General features: G+C 42.5%; 1 protein-coding gene across 9 annotated transcripts in view; it reads right to left on the minus strand.

Annotated features, from left to right (window-relative positions):
* Positions 1 to 5,070: 5,070 nt before the first annotated feature.
* The window catches only part of rapgef6 (Rap guanine nucleotide exchange factor (GEF) 6), a 125,317-nt gene continuing 111,563 nt past the window's right edge, over positions 5,071 to 18,824 (minus strand). For 5 of the 9 annotated variants that reach the window (XM_062406029.1, XM_062406028.1, XM_062406032.1 and 2 more), the window contains 11 exons: positions 18,325 to 18,536; positions 17,663 to 17,786; positions 16,464 to 16,487; positions 14,782 to 15,002; positions 13,810 to 13,983; positions 13,329 to 13,475; positions 12,923 to 13,042; positions 11,174 to 11,432; positions 9,087 to 9,625; positions 7,765 to 8,082; positions 5,071 to 7,063 (listed from right to left, as the gene is read on the minus strand). In XM_062406029.1, the coding sequence (XP_062262013.1) occupies positions 7,041 to 7,063; positions 7,765 to 8,082; positions 9,087 to 9,625; positions 11,174 to 11,432; positions 12,923 to 13,042; positions 13,329 to 13,475; positions 13,810 to 13,983; positions 14,782 to 15,002; positions 16,464 to 16,487; positions 17,663 to 17,786; positions 18,325 to 18,536 (2,161 nt within the window). In that variant the 3' untranslated portion in view covers positions 5,071 to 7,040. The remainder of the gene's footprint in view (positions 7,064 to 7,764; positions 8,083 to 9,086; positions 9,626 to 11,173; positions 11,433 to 12,922; positions 13,043 to 13,328; positions 13,476 to 13,809; positions 13,984 to 14,781; positions 15,003 to 16,463; positions 16,488 to 17,662; positions 17,787 to 18,324; positions 18,537 to 18,824) is intronic. The other 4 variants (XM_062406031.1, XM_062406030.1, XM_062406027.1 and 1 more) reach the window with 2 other exon arrangements.

The raw sequence follows: 18,824 nt of genomic DNA on the forward strand, positions 1-18,824 counted from the left end.
CTGTGTCGTCCTGTGTGTCTCCTTTGGTGAACAGTGATAATCATTTTTTATTTGAAATGGTGACATTAATCAACTTTCATACATGTAAAAGCAGTTTCTCTGAGTTTTCTCTAGGGCTAAATATTATCAGCTTATTGTTTATTGTTAATCTGCAGTTATAAAAAATGGTGTGATTATAATATAATATGAACAACAGAAAAATCTTTGTATGAGTTCAATCACGGTGAAATAATACCAGTGTGATTCAACAAGCCCCACTTCATTTAAATATACAGCATGCTGAGTAAGACTGAACTACTTATATTAAACGATAGAGCTGATTTTACGATATAAAAACAATTACAATTTAATTGAACATTTTAAATTATTTGGTCCCTATGCTTGACAGTGCTTTCTCCAGTACCAGGTTGCTGTTGAATTTGTATTCATGTATTTTTATTAAAGCTCTGAGCCCATTAATGATTTTTTAATCGATCCAAACTCAATTTCCACAGATACCAGCATTAAACTGGAGCTTTTAAAATGGTTTAAGACATAAAGACCCATGTGGTTGCTGGGACTATGGGTCTCTCCCATTCTCCCATGTGAGAAATGTAACATGAAGGTTTATTCCTGACATTAAAACCAGAGCAGTTGTGTTTTTGATCAGTGTCACAGTTCCACCTGAAAGCTCTAAAACACCACATGTCCACCACATGTTCCCACAGTGCCCAGTCTCCGGATCTTTCACACACCTGCTCATTAATCCCAGATAAACTACTTCACAGAAATCAGAAGGGGGGGGGGGGGACGTGATTTATGGCAGAGGCCTTTAGCCACTTAGGGCACACTGTAATGATTTTCTAATAAATATTACCGACATTTCACGCAAATGAAATAATGAAAACGCAAACTTGAAAGTTGCTTTACACTTTACAAATAGTTGTTGTTTACAGTTTCCTCACGATGACACGTGGGTCCAGTATCTAAACACTGTTCTGTATCACTATTAGAAACTCACTGAAGAGGTTAGTTCTCAGTTTAACCTCCACACTTGCATCTGCAGAGGAAATGCACCACACAGGACAGCAACACACATCCTGGTGTATTGTTCCTCTCTCACACACACATAAGAGAGACTGAGCAGCGTGACTCCCCCCCCTCTGTGAGATAGTAAACCTTTAATGAGTAATAAAAAGCTTCCTGACCTTGAACACAGCACGACGCCGGCTCTGATCAGATCTGATGTTGAGCTGAACGCAGCAGAAGGTGGAGACACGGCGAGAGGACAGACGAGAGGAATAGGAGCTGTGCACATATGGGCCAAAGTGATATTAAATAGAGATTCTTACTTGATTTCCATAATTATCATGACGAATATCACATTATTATGTCTTTAAAGTTTAAAGAATGTTTTTTGCTGTGGTTTTGAACTCTTCTTTATGAGCAGAGAATGACCAACACTTAAAGTACAGCTGTGGAGGAAGAACTCAAACATTTTACTCTAGTAAAAGTATCACATTAACTTTTCTATCTGAGTAAGGCGCTCGCTCACTTTAAAATGTACTTCCAGTACTATAAGTAAAAATATAAGAGAATACATTGTGTTTATCTGTCGGCCTTTTTTTTCAGAAATCGACGACGAGGGAGAGATCGACAGACACCGATGAACCGCAGGAGATGGGAGACTTTGAAAAAATGCTGAGGTAAAATGTCTACTGATCACAAAAACATTTAGTCTCACGCAAACTGAGATTCAATGCAATTTCAACCATTGAAACAGGATTGTGAGATGATCTTGATGTTTTACAGCAGGTGCGGCTGGATTCCCAGGCGGAGCCCCTCCTGGCATGGGCGGTGTGGGTTGGTGACCTCCTGAAGGATCCTGAGCTTCTCAACGCCATGAAGGTATGATGAGAACCCTAAAAAAAGATAGTTCACCCCAAAATCTTTTCTAAATCTCAAAGATATATGTCGTTATTTTGGAAGGTTCAGTTCTCTGTGTCTGATGAGAAGGTGATGGTCTTTCGAGGTGGAGTTCAGAAGAAGGCAGGAGACAAGAAACGAAGGAACATGTGTTGATTCCACACACAGGATCATGTGTATTTGAGCCTTTGACAGCGCAGCACAGACAAAGACTTAGATGTGCTTCACTAAAAGAGATTAAAAAGATGGAAGGGGAATTAATTTAAATTTGTGCCTTTTTATTTATGTGCGATAGAGAAAGAGAGACGTGAAACAAAACAAACTGTCCTAGCTGGTGGACATTTAATCACTTAAACTGACAGCAAGCCTTTTAACCTGATTTGGGAAATGCACTTGGTGAATAAAGATGACATTTTCCATATTCAACTCTAGGACCCTGAGGTGATGATTGCCTTCCAGGATGTGGCGCAGAATCCAGCCAACATCTCCAAGTACCAGAGCAACCCCAAAATCATGGCACTCGTCACCAAGCTAAGTGCCAGATTTGGAGCCCCAGAACGCCTGTAAACAAGAAACGCACCAAAGGAGTGGAGAGGGGAAGGGGAGAGTGAATACGTGGAGAAACAATCTAGGGAGCCAACAATTATTCCACTGTGTCCAGATCAAACGTGGGGAGCGGGTGGCAGTTTATTTGGTTTAATGTCGAGAAGGGGGGGGCTACTTTTTTAATGTTCTGCGTCATCCGGTCAGCACTTAGCGCAGATTTAAGTTTAAAGTTAAGATTGAATTTCTCATCCTCATATGATTGATTTGATTCATAGCAAGCACATGAATAACTTCAGCTCTAAAAAATAAAAGTCTGTATTAAAGCAATTCAACAAGACACAAACATTAATCCCTCTTTGAAACAATTATCCTTTTCTTTCAGGTGGTATGAAACAGTTGTTAGATTATGCTCACAGACATAATCGATTATTGCTTCAACATAAAAAAAGGGGAGGAGTATGGATTTGTATTCCAAAGAGAACAGATAGATTTTCCCTTCTCATCAAACTCAAGCAGAGCAAAGCAGAACAGGTCTGTCTAGCTTCCCTGGGCTTATTGCATCAGAGAACCAAGTTCTCCATTCCATAAACAAAAACGTTTATCATCTTCATTGTCACAAAACCACAGCTGAGGATGACCCTTTGTATGGTTGTAAAATGGCTCAAAAATAATACAAAACAGAGAAGGAAAAATAAAAAAAACATTGCACATTAACTGTACTTAGAGTTGGACTTTTAAAAGAAATGGAAATAGAAAAGAAATACAACAAATTTTTGGCAAATTTTAGCAAGAATAATTTATAATATATAATAATAATAATCCTTACAATTTCAATAGGGCCACAATGTCTGTCAGTCTGTCATTTAAATTAAATTAAATTAAATTAATCCTGCGCGGTCCGCTTCTGCGCAGGAGGTAAATATATTTTTTATTTGTATTAATTAATAATTAAAAATATATATCTATAATAACAAAAAGCCAATTATCTTGCTTGGAAAAAATTAATAATAATCCTTACAATTTCAATAGGGCCTCACTGTCTGTCAGTACCTGTCAGTGCTCGGGCCCTAAATACCCATAATACTGCTGCTGCAGGAGGCGGAGTTTACCCGTCCACTCTAAAAAATTACTTTAGTACATTAACAAAGTAAATGTACCTCATTATATCCAACCACTTTGTTACATTGTTATTGATAACAAGCCAAACATCACTGTGAACCAAAAGCCCCCCCCCCACAAATAAAGACATGATCCTTTCTGCTTATTATTTTATTCATTGTCCAAATTCATATCAGTAGACTTGGAGAAATAAAAGGTCATTTTTTTTCCTTTTCAACATTCTCTTAAACAAAAATATAACAACTATTTACAGTCACTCGTAAAAAATACTCAAAAAGCGTACAAGCAAAAATCATGTTGTCTTTCTAAAAGACATAAGTTGACGACCGCTATGAGAAGTGAGACAAAAGCAAACTTTAAGCCACAGACCAAGTTAATACCTCTTTGTACAGATTGTGCAGCACAGTCACCACATGTAAGCTTATTGTTGTGCATTTCTGCAATAATGCCAGAAAAAAAAGATGTCTACATCCAACACATTCACATCTCTCTTATTGCATTCCAGGGCGAGCGGCGGGACACTGGGGCTAAATGACAGGCGGGCAGGTTTTCATCAAGCTGCGACGGGAGGTGACATTTTAATGTGTTCACAGTGTGGAGAGCTGCTCACTGTCAGATTCCCCATGGAAACATACAAAGTGTGTGTATGTAAGTGAGGAGAAGAGAAGAGAGGTTTACTGAGTGAACTTTTGCCCTGAAGGAAACAGGAAGGAGCGTGTGGAATGCTAATGGAGCAAAGACAAGGAACTAAACTAACGCAAAGTTAATGGAGTGCCGAGGTTTCAAAAAACGACTGTTAGCTCTCGATCCAACATTTAAAAGCAGCTTAAAGTTTTTTAGGACATCTGACTTAACTCCTCATCATTCACGACCGGGACGACTAATGGAAGCAGCACGTGCCACTTCTACTTAATCTATGCAGAACATTAATACTGATTTGTGGTTTAGAATCTGAGTAATACGGTTGTGCAAAAAAAAGAGAAGAGAAGGTGTCAATTTCTGGAGTCTCCGTCTGTTTCAAAGTTTCTACCCTCGAGATCTTTTGAGATGAGAAAGAGAAACTCGGGGGTCACGATGGACTCTGATGATTCATATTATCCCTGAAGCGATGGAGTGAAATCCATCGGACGAGGACAGTGAGGAGGAAACAAACATTTTGAGTCCTGCTGAGGGGACAGAGCCGAGAAAGAGGCAGGGAGGAAAACCAGAGAGAACACGGCATTGTGGCTGTTCGGTTCAAACACACAGGAATATAACAGCATCAAAAAAGTCCTTTCAATTATTCAATCTGAGTTTGAATGAATTTGCCGTGTGCCATGAAACTGACAGCAGGAGGCCCCATGAGGGGCCCGCCTTCCTGCAGGCAGGAGCAAATAAGAAGGGCTTTTATTGAAAATGACTTCTGAGCCTTTCCTTATGTGCTTCTCGCCCACACTGCATCTAAATGGGTTTTCTTAAAACGCTATGTTGATCACACACACACACACACACCCCCACCCCCCCCCCCCCCCCCCAGCAATTTCACTTTTAGACATTTCAGAAATGGCACCAACAACAGAGAGTGAGGGGACAAAAAAAAAAGAGGAGCAAGAAGAGTAAAGTAAAAGTTCCTTTTCAGACTCCGGCCCACAGACAGGAGGAGGGCGATCACAGCCACGGATCATTTTTCATAACAAAATGTTTAAAAATAGCATTTATAGAGGACTCTCATCTATACATGATAACTTGACATTAATTTATGGCAGAGAACCAACAAAAATATATATGTATAAATTCATATATATATATTTGCCTTAAATATATTAGCAATAATCATTTCAAGTCTTTGTGTGGCAAAACAAAAAGATAAGAAGCGAGGAAAAGAACCTTTTCCAGTTACACCCCCTGCTGCAGCGCTGATCAACACAGAAAAATACATTTTTCCCCAAACGTTGCTCTGAATGTCAACACAAGTAAACTAGGTTCAAGCACAAGCAATTCTCAAGCACATCCTTTAAATATTCTACTATCAACAGGGAATGAGCGAGCCGGAGCATTAAAATACATCATGAGGAGAAAAATTATACATCCTGAAGCAAAAAAAAAACAACAAAAAACAACCAGAAGAGATAAGAGAGGTTCACTGTGAGCACGTGGTCCACGTTTACGCTGCTTATGCATATTCCTGCTGCATTATAAACAAATGTACACTTTCAAAATTAACCTGTAGAACTAACATTTCAGCCAGTAATTCAATAGACGACAAGTCCAATAATAGACACTGTAAACAAAATGTGTAAGCAATCTGTGTAAACACCGTCCTCTTTCTGTTTTGACGCACACCAACTACATGTTCAGTGAGTGTGTGTGTGTGAGAGTGTGTACGCATGCACGTTGTGTGGCCACTCAGTGCGACTTTATGGTTTCTGTCATAGCTCCGGCAATAAAAATAACGGCACGTGTTTTACTCTACGGGAAGCAGCGAGGCGTTTGTTCTTCAGCTCATTAAAAAAAAGAGGAGTTACGATAGTTTTATTTTTTATAGAACATCCAGGAGGCGGCATGCGGCTAAAGTACCTCGCATCAGACCGACAGGCAATAAGAGAGGTGAGCGGAGAGCACGGCCTGAGAGATGCTGCTTGTCTTGGTTCTTATTTTTTGCTATAAAAGCTCAACAAAGTACAATAAGTGCTAAACACAAACAGACGTGCTCTCTGTTAGTTGTGTTTCCTTTCTCCAAAAAGTGGAGTGGAGAATGTGAGGAGGGGGGGGGGGGGGTCTTTATGGCACCTGAGGTCTTTCCTGACCTCACGTGTTGGTTTTGGGAAAATAAAGTTGGTGTATTTGTGCATTGGAGCTGATGTTATTCATGTACATTTACATCATCGGTGCCAGGCAGGCCATGAATCTCAATATCAGTCATTGTCTTGTCTCGTATTCATTTCCATTCATCTTCCTCAGAGCCGACAATAATAAAGAGAAAATCGAAATCAAAAAAAGTCAGACGAGCGTTGTGTCGTTAAAACGTTCAATCCCTTTGTCTGCTCCTCCTCGCTGTTCTCATATAAAAACTCTGGAAAGCTCAAAGATGCAAATGAAAAGAAGAAGAAAAAACTTTATACAGAGAAAAAAATCGCTGTACAACATGTCAAAACTGTGACAGGCTAAGAGACAAGAGAGGTGGGAGCACAGAATGGAGGTACGTGGTGGTCTGTTTCCAAGGAGGCCGAAATCTTGCTTTTCGTCTTTGATTTGTTGAACGTTTTTTTAAAAACACGATGAGTCCTGGGGGGTTGGAGAGAGCGGTAACATGAACCCACAGGTGAGGTTCAGAGGTGCATTATGGTCCATGGTGGCATCACACAAAGATCTGTAAGGGGAGGGGCGTGGAGAATGTGCTCTGACAGGAAGTGACCGCAGGCTGCTAACTTAGTCCAAAGCCTGATCCACGTGACCTGGTCCACGAGAGGGAATACGTGACGTCACCAGCTTTACACCGCGGACACTTGTTCATCTGGAAAAGACAAAAGAAAGGGATGTTGAGACAAGACAGAAAACAGCACTTTTATTACTGGAAACGATTTTCAAGGTTTCAGTCAATTTACCTTTTCTTTTTTTAAATCATAAACATTTAGATTTCAGCACGTGTTTCACATTCATACCGACTAAATGTAGCCAGGTTAAAATAATAAAATGTCACCAAAATCCTGATTAATGTGTAATGGTTTTTTTTCCAGATTGGAACTTGATCGTATAGATGTGCACCGTCACTTTAAGAGATCGCTGATCTATGAGGTCACTAGCCCACCTCTCAGTTGGCGCCTTGGTTTCTGAGACGAGGTAGCGCTTTCTTTGCTGCTCTTAGTTAAAATACACATTGTGTCAAACACACAATGGAACCCAGTTGTATTAAGTAGTGTTCAGATTGTGAACATGCAGTGGGTGTTAAAAAGAGTTGGGAGTGCACTTTATGAGCTGTAGGAGATGCATGTGTTTTCCAGTGCTACAGGGTTTCTCCTGTGTTCATGACAGGGGGCACAAGTTAAAAATAGAGTTTTTTCTAGATTTTAGTAAGACTGTGGTCGTATAAATGATTTGATGAGTCTAACGTGTAAAGAGCTATGAACCCAGAGGTAAGTTTTGAATATGTTATTGTTTGAGGAACGCAAAATGCTATAGGTTAATTCCACATTTCATCATCCCAAGGGATCGTACCATCCTCACTGTCGGCCAGCTCCTGCGGTGGGAGGCAGATGCTGGGCGGTCTGGAGTAGCTCTGATGGTTACCGGCCAGCCTCCGTGCTTCAGCCAAACTTCCTGCTGCTCCGGGGCTCTGCAGCAGTTTGCTCCTCTGCAGCGCCACGCTGTAGTCGGGAGGTTTGAGGTGAGGAGGCCTCGGGACCAGACCTCCGGGCCCACCCACTACACCGTCTGTGAGGCAGAGATCCCCCAGAGCCAGACCCTGGTAGCCTGGAGGGGTGGGAGGGGGAGCACGGTAACGCTCATCCTTGGCGGGGGAGGTGATACAATACACTGGATGGAGGTGCAGATCAAAAGAAAAGGAGGGGGGGGCGGAGAAAAGAGGTAGGGGGGGTCGAGGGATGAGGAGTGATGGGGAAGGGGAATGAAGAAGGAGGTGTGAGGGGGGTAAGTGAGAAACAAAAGAAAATAATGGGTAAATGATAATGTGATGTTTCACAACACAACTGTACATGCAGCAAAATGTGTCCAAAATCATAAGAAGACATGAAACCGATGAGATGGATGGCTGCAGCAGATACAGACACAACTAGATCGGCAGCTAGTGAGCACATTAACTAAGGAATAATCTGCCAATATATTTAACAGAATAATCGATTAAAAGTTCGGTTCTCAAACATCAGGAAACTGATGAATACCCGTTATCATTTTTAATGGAGAGCAAAGTGCTTGTTTTCAGACGATATTAAATATACAGCATAATTAAAGGAATTCTTAATTTTGTTTGACCAGAACAATTGATCGATTATCAGCGGTCCATTCATTTTCTGTTTGGCCAAACTGCTAATTGTGTCAGCAGTTGGCGTAAAACCATCTTAACCCTTCCTCTACAACTCCAAAGTCAAAAACTGTCTTTAACCTTTTGTTATCTTCTTAAAACGAGCAAACTGCATATTCCTATAGTTTATCATGAATCTACAGATATGGATCCAAAAGACAAATTTACATTGGGGGGGATGAGGAGGCTTCATATCTCCTGTCAGATGCAGAACCAGCAAACTACAGGAATTAGACCAGTTTGGTTCCTTATCTGAGAGACGCCTAAGAGCCTAAGAGCATCGTTTAGCAGCTGTTCACTCGAGAATTACAGCAAATCAAGCAACAGGAAGCTGCAGTAATTAATTCAAAAAACAGCGAGACATAGTTCTGATATTTTATATTAGAAGCCGATGTCTCACTGAATGAAAATCTGTGCAGCTTTACAAACTGAACTTTAAACGGCGACCGAGCTGAACACTGTGTTTACGGGGAAGCAAACTAGCAACCTGAGCCCTCACCTATCAGGCCCTTGTCTGTGCTGGATGTCACCGTTTTGTAGGCAGGGTCTGTGCTTTGACCTCCTTCCTCGTTGCTTGGTGAGGAGGGGCGCTCTGAGGTGTTTCGCCGCTTTATCGTCCCGTAATTCCCCTCGTAGGTGTCCGACAGCGAGCTGGACGACGCCCAGCTCTGCCGCGACTGATTGGACAGCTCCGAGCTGGAGTCTCTGGCGTGCTGCTTGGCAGCGCCCTCGGTCGCCCGCGCGTGACCGGCGCCCTCGACCTCCGGTATCGGCCCGGTCAGCTGCGTGGTCTTGAAGCCGCCCAGGTGCGTGTGCGGCAGGGAGAGCCCGTGGATGCCGTGGTCCCAGGGCCGGCAGGAGGAGACGGGGAGGCTCTGGAAGGATTCGTGGGAGTTGGAGGAGCAGGACGTCCAGCTGCCACGGCCGCTGTCGGCCACCGAGTCCAGAGAGGTGTGGTCTGGGGTCAGCTCCTCCGTTGAGATGGACGAGGCGAAGGTAGAGGCTCGCGTCACATATCCCCTCGCTGCCGATGACGAACTGCAGCAGATAACAGAGACAGGTTAAATCAAAGGTCATCTGTCGTCGGTACATTTACAAAATCAGAAAAGTAACATTTGGATTTGATAGATCAAAACGTCTGGGCTTTAAAAACAACAGAACTTTCTCTCCTCCTTTTCATAAACCTGCAGTTTGATTCACTGACGGGGTTTTACTGGACAAATAATCCACTCAATGAAACTGAGCAATATTTCATAAAAACAGGGCTGTTATTAAACAGCAAGGCAGCCAAGGTAATATCATATCAGGGTAGCAGACGGATTGTTTTGTCCGGTGATATTTTATGGTCCATTCTTTATGAGACAGAACGGTCTGATCATGGAGGAACAATAAACAAACAGCAGACAATAAAAGAGGGGTTTGTTGTTTACTCAGCCAGATTAAAAAGGCGCCTGCGTGAAAAATGAAACGCTGTTAACGGACAGAGGCAGGAGAGAGGCGGGCAGTAAATGTGGGACGCTAATAAAAACCTGGCGTGTTTAACGACTTCCTGTTCTCTAAGTTTTAACAGGGAAAGGACATAATTGGGATCCAGCTGGGATCGAGAATCGGCTCATGGTAGCAGACTGTGCGTGTGTTTGTGGTGTATTTTTGGCTACTGGGCAAGGTTTCTGATGTTAATGTGGGTGTATTTGGGGGTGTGTGTAGGACACACCCACAAATACTACAAATAAAAATTGTTTTAGGCTTGAGAAAAATATGTTTTGCACTGGCCATGTCAGACAGTCCGGATTGACCCGCAGGTCCTCCTGTTCAGACGGGGAGATACTTTGCATTTTAAGGATGTATCCCTATTTCGCTAACAGACCAGTCATGATCCTTTAATGAATGAAAGTCTGAAGATACAACGATCCACATGTCTGAAATGACGACGCAAAAATTAAAAATGAAAACAAATAGAAAAAAAAAATCTCTGGATGGAAAAGGCCCAGACGAAGATGTCTTGAGAGTATTTGAACATAAGAGCCGCCACCGGTGTCTGTGTGCTGTCAAGAAAATAACGTGATCTTCGCAGTGGACGTTCCAGGCAGAGGCCTGCTGCAACCGGCTGCCTTACCTCTCGCCTGAATAACACGGAGGATTTGTTGCTGTTGTGAATGTATCTGGTTAGAAAACCTCCTGCTGCATTGTGCATGTGTGAAAAGCAAACGGCAGGTAATGTGAGAGCCCAACTCTCTGGAATGTATCCACAGGTCAAAACAGCTATAGACAGAAACTGACTCATTTCAAATTCCACTGGTTCCCGTGGTGGTGTTCGCTTCCTGTTATGGTTGAACTACCTCGATATGAGGATGAGGTTTTTCCCTCTTATCTTGCTGCTCAGTCGTCACAGCATCACTTTAAACTCTTTGTCACACACGTATACATAGAAAAAAAAAAACGAGTTGAAACCTGGTTACAAATACATGTGGCCATCAGAAACTGTCTGTTAAATCCATTATGAGCATTAACTTGGTGTTCGATGCTGTTTCCACAGTGAATTAACAAACGTAACCAGACAGATTAGATGAACTTAAATGTAATTACCTTGTGCTGGGCTGGTTGTAATCAGCAATAGAGTGTGCATGTGTCGCTGCTGTGCTCTCGGCGACTGCAGCAGCCGTAGCGGTCGCTGCTGCAGTGACAGCAGCCGGGGCGCTATAGGTTCTGTTACTGCTGTTACACCGGTCCTCGAGCCCGGGAGCCGGCACCGAGTCCACGGAGCAGATGCTGGAGCGGGAGGAGATCTCGCTGTGGCTGGAGTCCGACAGGTTGTCTGCTTTACCATGTGGTAGCAGGGCGTAACCTGGAGGGAGGAGGGGGAAACATTTCAGTTAAAGAAAATGCTTATTAATAAAGGACCTGGATGGAAAGAATATATGCAAAAGCAGAAGAGGAGAGTGGAGGAGTGGAGATGGAGATGGAGAAATAACTGTGTGTATAGAGTATTTTTACCTAACGTCTTTTCAAGTTGGATGAATGAATGAATTTTACTCAGGGGGGCTGTGACAATTCTTTTGACCGCAACCTGTTGCACTGATTTAAGAATAGACATTATGAAGTTTCTGTCTTTCTTTAATATAAAAATGTAACAACACAGTTAACGTGGTTGGAATATTCCTCTTGTGCGCGAACAGCTGGGTACAACTTCTGCATCGTACTCAGCTTTAACACTTAGAACATGTGGTTACAGAAACTTTGAGGCTGCGGCCACTTGGGAAAATTAGACATTGAACAGACTCTGAAATGTACAGAAACGACTGTGAAGGACAGTGTCGGGCTCAAGGTTGAAAAACCTGCCAAATCACATCGCCTGAGACTCCAGGGAAATGAACTAAACATGTGAATGGCCTGTATGTCCCAGAAAAAGATAAGATGCTAAAACTGACCCTGAACATTCATGCATGTTTAAGAAAGTGCATTTTGAACACTGATCTTGAAAGAAGCTGCACAGGGAAATGTCAACAAAATCAAAAATTCACAGATGGAAACAAACACAGAAATGAAAAACCGAGACAACAATGAGAAACAGGTTTGTTGCTCTACTTCATCAACTTTCTCAAAGCTGCAGTAACTCTTGTGCTTCAAACATAAAATGGGCCGTCACTTTAACAAACTCTTATGTGACAGATTCTCCAAAAATGTACTGTAACATGCACTCTCCGAAGTGCCTCTAGATTCCCTCAAATCACAGATTTACTCAGCATATGACTGGATCAATCGCTGGTCGATCACTCTATCCGTCTCCCTCAGTTGTGGCTCTGTCCCTGCAGAGCCAGAGGAAAGGGTTGGGGCTGACCGACCTCCTGGCTCTTTTCTCTGGCTGTTCTTGTCTCTCATCCTGGGCTGGGGAGGACTCGACCTTACCCGATGCCTCCCCACCATCCAGACGTGGCCTGACTGGCAAAAGCTCTCTGGACTGACTTCTTTTCCTCAGTTTGCTGAATGGGGACAGCAGCCTTTTCCTGTAGGGGAAATCTGTGGGTTTTGGGCTCATTAACAACTCGGGCTGGGCGGTAGGTGACAGGGTCGAGGGCCAAGGCCCTGGAGGACTGCCAGGGGAACCGGTGTGAAGCACCGGAATCACCCCTGTTGTTCTCTGCGTGGGGCTTTCTGCTCTTGCCCTCAAAAGAAATCGCCTTCTCTCTTGTCTTTGCCCTGACGGAAACATGCCTCTCTCTATTTCCACTTCAGTCCTCTTCTCCTCCTCCTGTGTCTGATTCTCGCTCTCCCTGCTACTCTGTTGTCTCTGCTGCCTGGTCAAGAGAAGGAGCCTTTTCTGGAGGAAAGCCCCACCTATGCCGTAGCTGCGCAGGCTGACAGTGCCGGCCTTTGTGCTGGCGTCGCTGGTCAGTGACGACGAAGATCCCGACAGGTTCATCTGGCTGGAGTTGATGGACTTGGCCACGCCTCCTACTGAAAAGGATGGGGAAAAGTGAGAAATGGAAATAAAAGTTATGTTTTTGTTTTCAAAGTTAAGAAAAGGACCCTTGTGGCTAAATGACTTTTTCAAATTACGATAATACCAAAAAACATGTATCAAAAACGAAAGAAACAATAACTACATGGTTCGTGCATAAAAATGTCAGCGCTCTGCCTGGAGGTTGCGTTTCACTAAATCTACTCTGATCTCTCTTCACCAGGGATAAGTGTCCTCTGATAGAAACACACAGTGTGCCAAGCAAAGCATCTTATTGCAGACCTTTGCGTGGAGAGCCCTGCGGCGACACTGTGGGGCTGGAGTGAAGGGAGGAGATGGTGGAGACGGTGTCGTCAGATGGTCTCTTGGTGCTCCACTCCTCTGAAGAGCCCACCGGAGGTTTCTTCACCACTTTGGGAGAATTGGAGTCTGGAGAAGCCGAAGAAACAGCAAGGTTATAGAAAAGCTAATGAACTCGAGGGTCTGATATACATCCAAGCACATAATGAGGGGCTGCAGTTTTTTTCACTGGTTTTAAAGTTTTTAAAGTCTTCATTAATGTTCTATTTTATTTTTTAGTTCTAATGCCTATTATTTATTTAATCAGAATATGCATTTTATTTGATTCTATTTGTATTTCTCTATTCTCTTTGCATATTTACTAGCCTGATTTTATTCAATCTTATTTTGCTGAATAGTTTTAACTTGAGTTTACCATGTAAAACACTGCTTTATAAATACAGTAGTGTGCAGGTGTACTTACTAGCTGTGCCGATATCCTTGGCAGTGCTCTTCTTTCGTAGAGGATTCAGTGGGACCTGGACCTGAAGGACTTGTGAAACCCGGTTCTGTGTTTTCCCAGAGGGCAAAGCCGACCGCAGAGACACCGGAGACATGTCCGACTTGGTGGAACGTCTCTCACTCAAGTTCTTGGACACTAAAACCACCACACACAGGAAACGAAAAATGTGTAAACAGAACAAAGCTTACTTCAAAAACCTTTAACATTTTCACTGTGAGGTATGTTGTTAAATATCAACAAACTATCAATCTGTATACCTTTAAAGGTTGGCTTAAATGTGACATTAAAAGTTAAATGCTTTTTAGACCTAAGCAGGAGCCTTTGCAGGAACAAAAGGAAAGTCCAATAACATTCTAAGCTGATACAAATATAATTTGTATGTACTGATGTCCTGTGGCACTGTCACAGTTATGATACGTGGTAGATTGTTGATCGTTGCACTGTTTCTAAGAAAAGAAAGTCCCATGGTTCTGTGTGAATGCTTTGAACAACACAACACAGATTGGCCATGCTGCCGTGTCTGTTACATCGCCTGGATTGATCAGTTCCCTCCTGCTATTTTATGCAAGATGATTTTAAATACACTAGGTGGCAGTGCAAACCAATGATATGCATATAACCTGTGTACTAGAGTACTCTGACATCTCTTTTATAATCATGTGAAATGGCACAAAACATTGAAATATCTCATAATTTGAATCTTTCCCTTGTTTTTTTTCCAGCATTGAATCACCTACATGTAGACGTACTTGTACTATTCATCAACTTCTGAATCCTTCTATAGGCAAATGTGCACACACAGCACATGTGTTAATGTCACTCTGTAAACCAAGTAGAGCTTTAGGACAAACTTTGTAAACAGTCCTTCATTACACTATAAATGATAAACATTAATTTCACTCAGTTTGTTGGTGTTGGGTCTGTGGAACTCACAGGTGCTGTAGCTCGGCTCACACTGCAAGGACATGATTTGATGTTTCTCCTCGTCCGCCTCCACCGTCATGTTGGACAGGTACTGCTTCACCTTTCTGGCCATCTGGGCGTCCTCGTACAGCTTCTTGGCATTGAGGAGCGAGCTGCGACGCACTCGCTTCTTGTGGGCGCCGCCCTGCACGTCCAGCATGTTGGAGTTGGTGCTGCCCTGACTCAGAGACCTGGTGATGAAGGAAAGAGAGCAAGGAAGAAGAGGGATGAGGATGAGGAGAAGAAGAAACAGAAGTAGGGGAAGAAAGTAAAGGGTTATGGGAAAGAGTAAAAGATTGATTTTGATGAGGGAGAAATTTAGAGAAATGGTTGATGGATGAACAGAAGATGAAATGTTGAGAAAGATATGGAGGATATATGGAAATTAATGAAGAGAGAAAACAGAAGAAATGCATTTGAAAGTATAAAGACAGGAAACAGCGAGAGAGGGACGGAGAGAAGGATAAACCACAATCACTACAATCGACCATAACATGGGTACAACTGCTTTGTCATCACCTCTACTAATATCAAATCTGTACATCTGTCTCTGTGCTGAAGCATAGCATGTCAAAACAGGACCATGCAACTGGGAGCGAGGCAGTTGTTGTTGGTGTGCCATGCTACCACAGAACAGAGCATTCTGTCAGATGGAGGCAAAAAGGGTTAGGGAACAAGATGCATGAGATCTAACATGGGGAATATATTATTAGGATGCCAGGATGCAAACAGACAAACACGGAACCTGAGTCAAATAGCATCCATCAAAAATGTTCATGGTTTGTTTAAGTTTGGGTTGGACTGCTGGTCCATTTAGAAGCTGTTTTCAGTTATATCAAATGATCCTTGTCAGCACATGAAGTTTAATCTTTTTGCAATGGAATTGTACACAGCAACAATTCCAGGCATTGCCGAGCACTTTTTGCTCTCTCTCTGCCTCTTATTTAGCTGATCCTGTGCATTTTCAATAGTCCAATCAGATCATGCCAGGATATCATTCAAACAATCATCATCAAACTTTAAAATCCTTTAATCATAATGGTATCACATTGGTCTAAATTACAAAAGACTTAAAAGATAATGTCACTTTCTTTCGTCAAATTGCAGTAACATGAATAATTCAATGATAAACGACCAAACTCAGTCTGCTGATAAAGATCATGTGATATGATCAACCACTCATAGTAACTACAAAGACATGAGAGGTGCGGATTTTTAGGTAAGTTCATCCTTTGTACCTGCCTCAAGAAACGAGTCACATTTTATACATGTGTATGAATATAGACAATATATTTGAGTGATCTTCCTTCATAGCGACCTAACACCATGTAAACAGGTTTTCAACCTCATGGTAAAAACAAACTTAGTATTATTTCAAGCTACTATATGACTCATAAACATACAACTTATGAACATGGACAGGGGAATGAATGGGTCAATGATGGACTTCAGTTGAATGGCCACTGCAAAGGGAAGGGTTAATCACACACAAGCATGGGGCAGACACACGCCGATATATTAACGTCAGGGAGCATGCAGAGCTTATCGTGGTGGGGGTGCAGTGAGGGGTGAGGGGGGTGCATTTTATTATTTTTTTAAGTTTTGCTCGTCCAGACTGAAACAGCATGAAACCAGTACCAGGACCAACTTACCCTAAACTCTTCCACCTCTTCTTCCTGCAAGCAAGAGGCGTGAAGATTGAAGCTTAAATACAAGTTCAAGGGTCATGGGGGGAGGGGGGAGGAGACAAGACTATGTAGAGGTCATGCCACCACAGACAGGAAATGATGGGCGATGGGAGGACAACCAGACGTAGGACATCTCCCCATATCAACCTGAGGAGTGTGTGATGTGGCTTTGTGCGTCACACACTCATCAAACTGGATTTTACGTTGGAAAAACTTGAGCCGCATATATAAAGTTTAGTGACTTAAAGTCTAGAAAAAGTCAAAAACATATCTATGCTGTCTTGCAGTATGAAGAGAGTGTCTGCAGGGGGCAGTCATGCTCTGCAGCGGTGACACACTGTGAGAGACGCACACACAGACGGAGTGAGACAAACCACACACTATGGCTGGCATCAATTCTACCTCTCTGCCCGGCATCTGTGCCCTGTGTGTTGGAGCAGTTACATTCCAGCTGAGGAATGCAATCCAAACACCCGAGAGTCACAAATGAGACAGGAAGTGAGAAGAAATTGATCGAACCAGTCCTCGAGTGTGCGCCTGATCCTGTTGGTGAAGGATCCAGGTCGGCTGGTGGAGGTATGGTGTGGTGGTTCCCTTTTTGCCCACATTTGTAGTTTTGTCTTTGTTTTTTTTTATAACCTGGAAACTACCCTGCAATGCTGGACTTTCAACTTTTATTACTCTTTCTGAGAAGCGCCGCGATTGTTACACTTTGACTGATGAATATTTGGAAGAGCCAGTTTCAAAGATGCTCATATAAACAATGAGAGAACTAAAGAACTAAATTATTGACAGTAAATTCAGTGGAGGCTATCAATCCACTTATTAACTATTACGTATAATTTTTACGATTTTTAAAACCACAAACTTTACGTTTTCTTAAAAATGCCTCTTAAATTTAATTTGACAATTTTAGGACATTATGATGTTCTCTGTATTCTTTTCTTCTAATTAGTGTACTAGACATAAAGAATGAATGACACTGTTACGATAAACAACCACCAAAATAATTAACAGAAAAGATCAACACATAGCGACCTTAAAATTCATTAAACTGGAATGGAAAAGATCTTAAGTGACATATCTGTGAAAGTGGCTCTGACAGTAAAATCCACTTGAGAGGAAAACGTTTTTTTAGGCATCGTGGTATCAGAAGAACCAACCTCTGTCTGAACATGAGAGCGGGATCCATGTTGGCAGAAGTCATCCGCACCACATGTCTGATCTCCTTGGCGATCATCCTCAACTTCTCGAAGTTCACGAGACCGTCGACACTGGAGTCGTTGCCTGGTGAGGATGAATAGTAACGCACACACAAACGGTTAAGTGTAAAGTCAGCTGTCAACACTGTACAGGGGATACATGATTCATATTTTGGAACATTCACAAGATGCAGTGCCAGAATAAAAGTATTTTTCCAGACACATTTTCAAAGTCTTTGCTCTGGTCTCTTTCCCCCAAGAGATCAGAGTGGCGTCTTTTTTTTTATTCAGATTCACGCTGGGCCATTAGAGAATTTTCTGCACGCTGCACAATCACATAAACCTTTCCTTACAAGTCCATAAATATATTGCTTTTAAGACTAGACCTTTAACGAGAAGTCAATTTTGGTCGTTTTGACAAAATGCAAGATGGGGAAGTCTTCAGCAGAAGTAAACTGAGCCTGAAAGTGACCTTCTGCACAACACAGAGGAAGTAGGGAGCATCAAACTGAGTGGAATGATGTGTAAAACATAAAAAATGGCCTCTCAGGGAAATGCAGCAACAGCGCAAAAAAGAATGCACATAATGAAATGCAGTGCTCTTCACAAAGCCTTTGTTTTACCTTCATGTAAAAAGGTGAGGTCCTTCTTGACCACCGGGAACAGAGGGATGATGGGAGGCTGCATGCTCTGGCTGCTCAGCGTGTTGCGGTACTTGGCCATGTTCCTGGACGGGTCGAAGACGTCCTGCAGGTCGCTGAACAGCTTCTCGTACTTGCTGGGCAACTTCTCCCACGAGCTCCGCAGCCGAGCCACCGGAGCCAAGTTCAGACCGCTGCGTTAGAGGGAGAAAGAGAGCAAGAAATGAGGATAAAGAAGAAAGAAAGTAGTATGGTCTTAGCAGGATTATTCAATAACATATAAAAGACTAAATCCCAATCAAATCCCCATATTGAAATCTATATATATATATATCAATTTATTATGTATCATTCATGTATATTCATTGAATACTGCAAATCCCGTCTTGCATAAACATGACAAAAAAAACGCCTGTGCACAACAGTATACTAAAATAGCTCATGATTACACACAGATATTGTTGGGTTGAAGTACCATCACA

Source organism: Platichthys flesus, chromosome 15, assembly GCF_949316205.1.
Source record: "Platichthys flesus chromosome 15, fPlaFle2.1, whole genome shotgun sequence".
Taxonomy (NCBI): domain Eukaryota; kingdom Metazoa; phylum Chordata; class Actinopteri; order Pleuronectiformes; family Pleuronectidae; genus Platichthys; species Platichthys flesus.